The sequence below is a fragment of the Cutaneotrichosporon cavernicola genome, assembly GCF_030864355.1.
Source record: "Cutaneotrichosporon cavernicola HIS019 DNA, chromosome: 2".
Lineage (NCBI taxonomy): Eukaryota > Fungi > Basidiomycota > Tremellomycetes > Trichosporonales > Trichosporonaceae > Cutaneotrichosporon > Cutaneotrichosporon cavernicola.
The window spans coordinates 2,613,252-2,624,718 of NC_083394.1; the positions used below are offsets into that span (position 1 = coordinate 2,613,252).

Below are 11,467 nucleotides of genomic sequence, written 5' to 3' on the forward strand. Positions count from 1 at the left end.
TCTCACTGGGTGCGGGATGAGATGGCCGTCAACCTCATACAGAGATTTCTCAGGGTTGGATCGTGCCATGATCTCCACACCAGAGATGGCAGTGGTGTGGCTCCACTATTTACTCATTTGTGCTGGCTCATATCTCTGCCAGCGGTGGGGCCTATTCAGTGGGGTCCAGCCTGGCCGGTTAGAGAGCGGGTTAGCGATGCCGCCTGCTACGAGCCTGGTCTCCACCCGAGGACTAGCATAGTGCCACGAACTGGTGGACCACGTGACATTGCGCCAGACTACAATATGTCCTGAGGCAGGTATGACAGCAGTATGGCGCAACATTGCTGTAAAGGCATCTGGAATACGGCTGACATGACGATGCCTCACCCTTACTACTGCCCGCGATCACGATGTGCGACGTGCCTCACAACATGGCGCGGCTCATAGCAGCGGCTTGTCAACTCAGCAGCAAGGCTAGGAGAGGCCGCGCCTTGTACCTCTTCATGAGAGTGGGCCGCGCGGCTATGTTCTGTTCACCTCACCCACCACGACCACCGAGCCTACCTCTCCGCGAGTGCGATAAGGCGGGCAACGTGGCCACCCCGCTCCAAACCCAAGGAACACGGCACCATCGCTTACGCCCTCGTTTAGGATGGGACGACACCACGGCGCCCGCTGCGGCCCATGAGGTGCCACGATGGGAGTCTCAGCCGATCCTCCTTGTGCGCGAGAGTGGCACAGAATGATGGGCCGTGGCGCACAGGGAGAGGAGTGGCACCTTGCGGCAGGGGCACGTGATGGGGTTGGCAGACATAACTGCACGCCTCATACAGCGACCACGCACACAGCTTCTCAACGACCTTGCACCCAACGAAGGTGAGGCATCAATAGCGCCTGCTTGGCGAACAACAAACACCCGATCTGTCCAGGAACGTGCTCCACTGACAGTTCACGTGTTGCCCTCCCAGTTCACCATGCTCATCCCACTCAGACGCGCTTCTCTCTCACACCAAAAGTACGTTGGATCTCGCAACAGATCCGCTGAGCGCTATCATTTATGAGTGCAGGCGGCAATGTCCACTTTCTCTCCTGGCCCTACGGCACCAAGTCATCCCACCAGACCACAAAGCCTCTTGGGCTGCGCCCCAGAGAGGTCACCTGGCCGCTTCATACCAAACGAGCAGGCGGGCTTCGCCAAATCTCTTGTCCACAACGGGTGACATTGAAACAGTGGACTCAAAAGACCTGATTATCAACAGCTCATCGTCTCAGACCTCGTGGTTAACGTTACTGGATGCACCGTACGAGTTGACGCTGAAAAATCTCGACCGCCTCCTGCGCCCCGGTACTCTTGCACTCGCGTAGCACACTTGGAGAGGCCACCAGCACCTGTCATCGTCCACAGATGGGTCTCGAGAGGCCACCAGCACCTGCCATCATCCTCAAATGGGTCTCGGGGGAATGGGCAGAATCCCAAACCACGAGACTGGTCAACCAGGCAGCGCAACGCAAAAACGCGCTGCGCCAAATGGATCCCTGCAACTAGGCCGCTACACCCGGATCTGCCGTCCCAACCCCCTCATCTGACCGATGCACCTCAAATTGTGGAAGAGCTTACCGATTCCCTGGTTCATGTATCGCCGTAGAACCTCCGCGCGGGCTGTTCTGCGCGCGCGGCACACTTCGTGGCCAGAAAAGCACGCACTCAAGGCCGCTTAGCTCAGCTGGTTAGAGCATTGTACTAATACGCAGGCCGTATCAGTAATGCAAAGGTCGGCAGTTCGATCCTGTCAGTGGTCAGCGTCTTCGAGTAATCGGAGGAACGACATCTTTTGCTTGGGATGAGGAAGAGCTCTTTGGGCGAGTTGGAAAGTGGATGTGACGGCGGAGGCAAGTGGCACCGGCGCGGGCGGTGCCTGCCTCAAGATTGATCATCAAGTGGAGGCTATTCTTTCTCATCTTTATCCTCATGCCAGTTGTCGATCTGCCGAGAAGCCGAGCTCTCGACCCGGTCTGGGTCTTCTTAGCATGCTCCCGATCGCCGAGGAACTCTCGGTATGAAGGTACGACATTACATGAAGTCAGCTCACGACGCTGACCTCATCAGAAACATTCCTCGCCTGCATGTGATCTTGCTCGCGTGTGACCATGGCCCCCGACGGGCTGACGAAGCGCTGACACACACCTACTCATCTTCAGAACCATTCTTGCCCAAACCCCACATTCGGCCACCGAACACAGGTCACGAGAACAGAGACGGCGTCGGCCCCCGGAATCTATAGCCCAATTGCGGCCGCCATCATCGACAATGGCCACCGTACTCGCCTTCCAACGGATTTCGGGCGCCGCGTTCGGTCTGATGTCGCCAAAGGCTGAACGCCGAGTCAAATCATGTGAGGTACAAAGGTCACGCGTTATGGTAAGGTCACGTGCAGAGTGCGACGCCAGGACGGTCGGTGAACAAGCCGAGGTGGAGGTGAAGGTGGCGAGTGTGGCGTCACCACACGAATTCCGTGGTAGAAACATTTCGGTGACCTTGACCGTTGGAGTTGACAAGCTTATCTGGCCTGCCCCTGGGCCGTTGAGTGGTGATGAGCGTGGCATCCACACGCGAATGCCGAGCCGATGACCGCTCACCTGATCTCGGGCCAACGGAGAGCTGACTGGTCATGCCTGTTAGAAGCCGCGAAGATCCCGAGATACACCGGATCACAGGCGGACAACATGCCAGCTACTGGAATGCGAGGTCGTGTGATGTGTTGGCCGAGCTCGTAAGCTGCTGACATCAGCTCGGGAGCTGGCGGACAACATGCCAGCTACTGGAATGCGAGGTCGTGTGATGTGTTGGCCGAGCTCGTAAGCTGCTGACATCAGCTCGGGAGCTCGGCCAAGCGACTCGGCAAGCTCCACTTGTGGTCTCGTGACAAGTCAGGCGACCTAAACGACCATCGCTCGCATTCGCGCAACTCCGAGCTCCGGAGTCTCCAGGACACAATCCAATCGAGCTCCATGTTGTGGAGAAGATAATCGGCCATCGCGTGACGCGTCCACCTGCCGCGTGACCAAAACAAATGTCAACAACGTTCTCATGGCTGTTGCGAGTTCACGGCGGCCGTGGATGCTGGTTAGCTGGAGCGGCGACGCCATCTCCATCTCCGGGAAGTGGGGCCGTGTCGTGACAAGACCAGTGGACGGCTCCACTTCCTTCTCACGCGGTGGAGCGCTCCAATGTTCTTCTCACGGCAAAGTGGAGCTTACGGCGAAGAAGGGCCTTAGTGGTGACCAGGGGGCTGAACTCGATAAACTCGATAAACAAGCTCACGTGGGCATCGACAATTCTGACATAATCCAGGCCCCGAAGGTTACCGTCATCCCCATGCTTGCCGATCCCGAAGGTTGCCGCGATACAGGTCTCCAATGTCCACAGATCCCCGCCTACACCGGATCAAGTTGCGCAGACACCGTTGAGCGCCCGGTCGGCGACGCCATCTCCGGCGGACCTGCTGACCTGGATCGGAGAGGCGATCCGGTCGGAGGAGTCTTCATCCGACACAGGACCGCATGCCCACATCCGATGACACGGCCCGACATCAGATGACATGGCGGGTGCACATGACGATGCACGTGTAAACAACAAACACGGTTTCCATGGAATATGCGGAATGTGGGGCAACTTGGATAAACAACGCTGACTGGATTGCAGGAGCACATGACGGATCTGCCGGATTTTACCGCGTAATCAGTTGTGGAGACGAGGTATGTGGATCAGACGACACTGGCGATGCTGCCGAGACAGTGGGGTAGCGTGAGAAGAACAAACAACTGACGTGTGGGGCTCTTTGGGCGGTTGGGGCTCCAAGCAGTGGCGGGGTTGACCGCGGTGGGCAATGGACAGGTGGGGGAACGAGGCTGTGGGGTGTATGAGATGCTTGGGGTTGACGCATGATGTCAGCTGGACGAACAATTAGACGCGAGCTCGAGTTGGGGAATGGGGGACAAGCGATCCGATGACAGACGCGATCAACCTACCGTGGCTGTCTTTTCTTCCAACCGAGCTGGGCTCGTTCCGGCCAGCGGGCGTCTGTCGGCCCGACTCGTATAACGAAGGAAGTTGGGCATCAAGTGGTCAGTACGTGCCCACGGATGGGGAGCTTGGCGCTTGGTGTAGAGAGATTCCGAGGACGAGCAGATGAGAATTCAGGTTACGGGTATCTCGTCCGCCGAGGTAACGATCAAGCGCGTGATGCGACCAACGCGTACGCTGATGACACGACTATCAGACCGGATGGCCTACGAAAAGATGTTGTCATGGCACTGGTCTGTTGGGTCTATGGGAGTCTCATATCGGTGGTATGTACATGCCTGAGACGCCAATCCATGCTGTTCTGCATCTAACGGATCTCAAACACCCAAGCAATGTCGTTGGGTTCGATGTCAACAGAAGAGAGGTCTAGCACAAGCTCTCCGTCGAATGTCGCTGGGATCGGTGTTTCGTTACCCAAGAGGAAGACCTTGTCCGTGGGGAGAATCGGGAGGGGCGCGCGGATTGCAAAGCGGGGACCGGGTTTCTCGAGTGAGATGAGGTACAAGGCTTCGGAGGACCGGGTGATGCGGACATTGACTCCAGGAGCCTCTATCTCGGGCACTAGTGGGAACGGCTGGGTGCTGTACAGAGCGCGGCCGTTGATTCCGAGCCACTTGCCGATAGCGCGGAGGATGGTCTCAACAGCAGTGGGGATGGACCCATCCGCACGAGGGCCAATGTTGAGAAGGAAGTTGCCACCCTTGGCGACAATGTCAATGAGCGTGTGAATGAGATCTGTCGGGGTTCGATACTCGTCGTCGCGTGTCTCCTTGTTGTAGCCAAACGAGTACGGGTCGACAGACATGCACGCCTCCCAGAGCGGCTGGACCGTCTTGAACTGCTCCATCTCGGGAGTAACATAGTCGCCAGCAATCCCAAGGCGGTTGTTGATAGACACTTGCCGACCGGCCGCCGCCGCGTCAGAATACCACTTTGTGACAAACGGTATCGAGTCGTTCAGAGGTCAGCACTGCTAGGATCAAATACCCACCGCCATCCCTATATCGCCCCATATCAGGTCGACCTTGTAATCGTTTGTGAGAATTTCCAGCTGGGGCACCTGGAGGCCACAGATATAGTCGCCAACATCAACATGCCCGGTGTACTCTTCCACCTTGCCGTTATAAGCGTTCTTTGCCGGACCGCCCCAGAACGACAGCGGGCCGTCGTCGCGGCCGTACTTGACGTACAGCGGGTTGTACCACTCGGGCATCGAGTAGTATGCTCCTTTCTTGAGATCGGGCTGGAACTCCTGGGCCGCATCCATGAGTTCGCGCGTAAAGTCGCGCTTTGGGCCGAGCAGCAGCGACGTCCGGTGAGTTGTCTCCTTGGCGTCGAAGAGCGCATACCCGTCATGGTGCTTTGTTGTGAACACAAAGTACTTTGCGCCAGCGTCTGCAAACAGGTTGACCCAATGGCGGGGATCGAACCTTTCTCCCTGGAACAAGGGGATAAAGTCGTCGTAGGTGAAGTCTGCGCCATATGTCTTCAAGTGGTGATTGTACGTGCCCGGGCCGTTCTGGTCTGCAGTGTGCTGCCAGTGCCAGTACCACTCGGCATACTTGCCCTCGTCGGCCCACGCCGGCACCGAATACAAGCCCCAGTGGATAAAGATGCCAAACTTGGCGTCGGAAAACCACTTTGGCGCAGTGTGCTGCTCGGCGTCCGCCGCCGTCCACTGTGTAAACTCGTGTACCAGCGATCCTTCGACATAAACAGGAAGAACAACGTCATTGACAGCGAGTTGAGCGTCGTCAAAGGAGGTAGAGTCGTTCGTAGGTGTGACGAGAACTTCGACAAGGATCTGATCCGCCGGCATGAGCCTGGAGATGGTCGCGCCGCGGACAGTCTTGAACGAGGAGCCCAAAAGCGACACTGTCAGGTCCTTGGCCCATGAATCCAAGTCTCCGACAGCGGCGAGCGAAACCGGGTTGAGTACCACAACCTCGACCACTTGCGCGTTCCCTTCCCAGCGGCGGGTCGCCGTGACTCTGCCCGGCTTGACCTTATCCTGGAGCGTGGTCACTGATCTGGTCGCGGGTATATACGAGAGGGCGAATAAGTGCAGGGCATTGTGCTTGCCCGCCTTTGGCACCGTTACCGACTTGAGTACCTGGCTGGCGCGTGCATACGGAACCTGGACGACCATGTGGAAGATGACGGTCCGTTCGTGAAACTTGCTTCCCCGCCCTTCCCAATGGAACGGCGTACAGATGGCGCCCTTTTGCTGGCCGTTGGTCGCCCACCAGTTCTGGATCTCCAGCGGGAGCACGTCCTCGCTGCCGTTGTCATAGTTGAATGTGATAGATACCTTGTTCTCCTTGTGGATGCCACCTTTGGTCAGTAGTGAGGACCCCGCTGAAACTCACCCCTGGGGTCATCGCCGGCAGCTAGCAGGTGCACTGACAGTACCTCGTCGTCAACAGGTATAGTCTGGCCATCACACTTGACATTGTCCGGCGCGACCGCCCACGGCGGCAGCACAAACTCGATACCACGGTTGACGAGCTTTCCGGTTGGCAAATGCTCTGCGGAGAACGATTCTCCCCGCGCCAGGCCGCCGGCAACCGCCGTGCCGTCCACGCTAGCGCCGGTGTTGTTGCGGTACGCCGCGAGATCCACCGTGCGTGAAATCATGGTCAGGTGGAGGATACAGCCTCGATCGACGAGTTCTAGTGCTTATGATAATGCTATCACGGCGAGGACGCCGCATGGCAAGACTAACCACGTCCCCCGCATTGCCCTGCCGAGCGGTCCGGCATGTTCAAGTTGAATTGCCTCGACGACCGGTCCGATCAGGGTCTGGCGCGCGGGAACGTGACGTTCTATCATTCCATAGCCGTTGTACAGTACCCACTCTGTATCTCTTCATCCCCGCTTAACAATGCGATCGAAACTAGCGTCCCCGTCCTTCAAGAGTCTCCATGGGGGTTCAGCTCTGGCGGCTGATGAATATCCATTTAGTCCCAGTGTATTGGAGTATCCGGAGGTCTATATCCGCGGCCATTCCTATTACGATCGAGTGTGGCACTCCACGTCCCACCAAGCAACATGGCCTCTTACTACGCGCTTGCTCTCCTTTCGGTCCTGCAGCTCATAGTTGAAGCCGAGCTCTTCCCAGCCTACACCCTCGTAGCTCAAAGATTGGGCCTAGCACGCTCAGATCGGACATTGCAGGCTCTGCGTTCGTGGGTGCAGATGGGGAGAAATGCCCCACACATCCCGACCACCTATGTTCGGTGATGTATGTAAGGGGATGCAACCACCATCCAAAATGACAAGCCAAGTACGGAACATTCATCTTAAACAACTACATGGACCGCCGAGTTGGGGACATACCGAGTGTCTTTCAGAACGTCAGTGACGACACCAGTGGGGCCTATCTCCTTGTCGTACCCGTTTCGCTTCTCGTGCTCGCGAATGGCAGCTTCGCCACGGAGATAGATCGAGTCCACGGAACTTGCAGGTTTGCCGTCCTCGGCCGCCGCCTTGACCATACGCTCGAGCTCGGCCTTGACGCGCTCGCGCTTAAAGTAGGCGGTGCGCGGGTAGAATGCAAGGCGCTCACGAGTCGGCTTGTACTCTGGGATCGATGTGCGGTTGAGAGCGCGGAGGACGACCTGTTCGCAGAGGGTCTTGTTGTAAGACAGTACCAACACATACTCACGTAATCGCCGTCGGCGCGGTTCAGGTTATACGGTTCGCTGAGGTTGACATGCGGGTTGGAAATGATACGCGCATAGTGTAGGTGGTTTGGCGCATGCGAGTGCGGGAGCATACCGTGAGTGACAAAGACGTCACCCTTCTTGCCCACGACCGTGGCGAACTTGTTTCCAGCAGTATAACAATAGTCGTAAATGCCTTGGAACGGTGGGTCGAGTCCTTCGGGATGGTCGTAAAAGTGCTTCATGAGAGCTACATCAGGCGAGAACCTTGGGGTTTACTCACGCGCCATGCCGTCCTCGCACAGGACGGTACCACCGCCGTTTTCGGGGATATCTGTAAAGCAAAAGATGACCGTAAGGGCGTTACCGCTCGAGTCGAGAAACTGGCGGTACCTGGGTTCAGCTCGTTCTTAGCCTCTCTCACCAGTCATTGTCTGTGTGCCAACCATCCAGGTCCCTCGGGTTATGGGTCTTGCCAACGAGGTCCTCGCGTCCAAAGTTGATAATCATCTGGTCACCATAGTACCGCTCCCGTACCGGATCAATCTTGTCCTCGCCACCAACAATCTCGCACATCTTGGCCCACGCCGTGGGGGCAAACTGCTCCGCGGGGACCTCGCGGTGTCGTGGAAGCTTGACATACTCCTCTGTCCAGGTCGTCTTGTCGTTGGGGTCGATGCCCATACGCACCCAAAGATTGTCCACCCACGACAGATATTCTGGCGCAATGGCATTCTCTATGTGCAGCCAACCGTGCTGCACAAAGTGCTCGCAATCCTCCTTGCTGAGATGGTTGTAGATCATGGCGGTCCTGGGATACCATCGACCTACGGACTGGCGTTTATGTCGGGAGATGCGGCGCTAACGACATCATTGTCGGCGTTCTCCCCGCCCCATTCCCCGGAAATGGATTTACACAGATAGTGCCGGATATGGATATGGATCTACAGTTTGGATATAGGTGGGCAAAGCACATGAAGCACCTTCCGCGGAATTTCGGTGATGGCTTGCCCGAAAAGCCCTTTAATTGTTACAAATATAGCCCATTCATAAGGATATAGTTATTCATACTGTCTCAGACACGAGCCACCGTTCATAGCAGTTGGCTATAGCCGGGAGAATCCCTTGCTCCCCGTGGAGGCCCATATGGCACTAGTGTAGTACGCAGCAGGTAGATATCATGACAGCCTTTATAGCTCGGCGGCCGCATCAGTCTTCTTACCAACCCCGCCATCATGTCTGACGCAACTAACACTATTGGCCTAACACCCAACCTCATCCAGGCTGGCATCGACATTGATCCGGTGCTCCTTGCGGAAGGATTGGAGACAATTCGGCAGGAGAAGAACGAGACGCTTGGCGAGACGTTCCGGCTTCATTGGCGGGCGATTCTCTGGAGCATGACACTGTCCCTCGCGCTTGTCATGGACGGTGAGTCACCTGCACAATTCTGCTAATCCTAATAGGTTACGATGGATCGATCACCACGGCATTCTACGGTTTGCCTGCATTCCTGGAACGCTTTGGTGTCAAGAACTCAAAGGGCAAGCTTGTCATTGATGCAAACTACCAGACTGCCATTGCAAACATTCTCATTCCTGGCAACTTTTTGGCCTTTTGGGTTGTGGGTGCGGCCACAAAGCGCTGGGGTATGCGCCCAGTGTATGCAGGTGGCATGGTCCTGATCACCCTCATCATTTTCCTGTTCGTCTTCCTGCAGAGCATCCAGATGCTGCTCGTCGCTCAGCTGCTCGTCGGATTCTGCTGGGGTCTCTTCCGTAAGTCGATGTATTCTGGGACTTTGAGGCTGACAACAGACACGCTCACCGCCGCATACGCTGCCGAGATTTGCCCGATCCGCCTTCGTGGCATGGCCGTCTCCTTCATCTCATTCTGCTGGGGCACTGGTGGATTTATCGCCGCGGGCCTGAACCGCGCTGCCCTCGACATTCAAGGCGACTGGTCGTGGCGCCTTCCCTACTGCCTCCAGTGGATCTGGCCGGTGCCGCTCTTCTTTGCTGCCATCTACGCCCCCGAAAGCCCTTACTGGCTCGTCCGTGTTGGCAAGATTGATCAAGCCAAGAAGTGCCTCACTCGAATCCGTTCGCCTGGCTACTGGGACTCGCACAGCCTCGACGGATACATCGAGTTTATCCGCCACACCGACCACCTCGAGAGTGCCGAGTCGTCCAAGGGCTCGTTCATGGAAATGTTCAAGGGCACCAACCTGCGCCGCACAGAGATCATGCTCGGTGTCTGGACTATCCAACAATGGTCTGGCCTCTCGCTCACCGGCTACGCAATCGTCTTTCTCAAGAGCGTTGGATGGAGCACTACGGCGGCATTCAACCTCAACATGGTTATTACTGCTATGAACCTCGTCGGCTGCGCATTGGAGTTGTTCGTCATCAACCGATTCGGCCGTCGCCCACTCATCCTCTGGGGCATGACCATGCTCATGACGCTCCTTTTGCTTATCGGCATTCTTGGGAGCGTCCCGTTCAACCATCACGTTATCCAGGCCATTGCGTCGTTCCTCATCCTTCTCAACCTCATCTTCCACGCTACAATTGGCCCTGTCAGTAAGTGTGTATCCAATGCTCAACGCCAACCACAGCCTACACCGTCGCTGCTGAGATTCCCTCCTCACGTCTCCGCCAGCGCACCGTGGCCTTTGGTCGTGGCTGGTACGTCGCCAACGGCGTCGCTACCGGTCAGCTCACTCCGCGCATGGTCAACCCAAAGACTACCCCTGGCGCTTGGGGATGGGGTGCAAAGGCCGGCTACTTTTACTTTGGCGTCGCTGTGGTCGTTACTACATGGGCCTACTTCCGTATGCCAGAGACCGGTGGCTTTTCCTTTGCCGAGCTCGAGATTCTCTTCGCCAACAAGGTCAACGCGAGAAAGTTTACCAAACAGCACATCCACGACGAGATGGCCGCTGGTGACTCGGCATTCGACACCAAGCCGGGAGAGATGGACGACGACCTCAAAGCCATTCCCCAGCTCGAGCACAACGAGTATGCCAAGTGACGTCAAGATTGCAGTGAGAAGACGAGGGTTTGAGTGGTTTGTAGTATGAATGAATATTGTATCTGAGTCATCGAGCCGACCGTCAGATCAAATCAGTCGCGACGGATTATGAGTTGGGAAAGGTACAGCCACAACAGTCGGACCGCCTCAGTTCCAAGTCTGGCGCCTACTGCGGCCCTCTGAGCACGTGACTGACTGTCTTGTACGCTGTACGGCTCCACGTCTTCATATCCTCGCACCAGCTTTACCTCCACTGGGTCCCCGGATGCGCGTCTGAGCGCGCCGGGCGACCTCACCCGCCGACCTGCTGACCAGACCAACTCGCCCGCTCTGCTCGCTATCGGATCTCGGATCCCGGATCTCGCTGTCGCTTGCGTCGCGTTCGGGACCACATCTGATCGTATCGCTCGTGACAAATAGTTGTAAGCACTTGAATCCGCGTAAACTTGATTGACCAATGGGCCATGTGGAACCTTACGTCAGATGTTGCAGTGTCAGATCGCCGATCACGGATCGCTTCGAGCGCAGTCCAAAAATGCCTCAACAACTTGCACAATCCAGATCGACCACCAATCGACAGAGTGGACGGTGCGCAGTTAGGCTTGGCGCGTAGATCGCGTCGGTCGGTGATCGGTGACTCGCGTCGGCCGTAAGCAAACGCATACCTCGGTTCGACTTTATGCGCGTGCTGACGCGGGTGCGT

General features: G+C 56.8%; 3 protein-coding genes across 3 annotated transcripts; 1 reads left to right on the plus strand and 2 right to left on the minus strand.

The window, feature by feature from the left end:
• Positions 1-4,373: 4,373 nt before the first annotated feature.
• CcaverHIS019_0210210 (uncharacterized protein) lies at positions 4,374-6,703 on the minus strand (the record flags this gene model as incomplete). Its single annotated transcript, XM_060598097.1, has 3 exons — positions 4,374-4,997; positions 5,058-6,400; positions 6,436-6,703. 3 exons carry the CDS (start codon positions 6,701-6,703, stop codon positions 4,374-4,376), a joined length of 2,235 nt encoding a protein of 744 aa, XP_060454925.1.
• Positions 6,704-7,368: 665 nt separating this feature from the next.
• CcaverHIS019_0210220 (uncharacterized protein) lies at positions 7,369-8,535 on the minus strand (the record flags this gene model as incomplete). Its single annotated transcript, XM_060598098.1, has 4 exons — positions 7,369-7,701; positions 7,734-7,981; positions 8,015-8,124; positions 8,156-8,535. 4 exons carry the CDS (start codon positions 8,533-8,535, stop codon positions 7,369-7,371), a joined length of 1,071 nt encoding a protein of 356 aa, XP_060454926.1.
• Positions 8,536-8,966: 431 nt separating this feature from the next.
• Positions 8,967-10,764, plus strand: CcaverHIS019_0210230 (uncharacterized protein; the record flags this gene model as incomplete). Its single annotated transcript, XM_060598099.1, has 4 exons — positions 8,967-9,162; positions 9,198-9,509; positions 9,549-10,313; positions 10,349-10,764. The coding sequence occupies 4 exons, from the start codon at positions 8,967-8,969 to the stop codon at positions 10,762-10,764; spliced, it is 1,689 nt and encodes a 562-aa protein (XP_060454927.1).
• Positions 10,765-11,467: the final 703 nt, after the last annotated feature.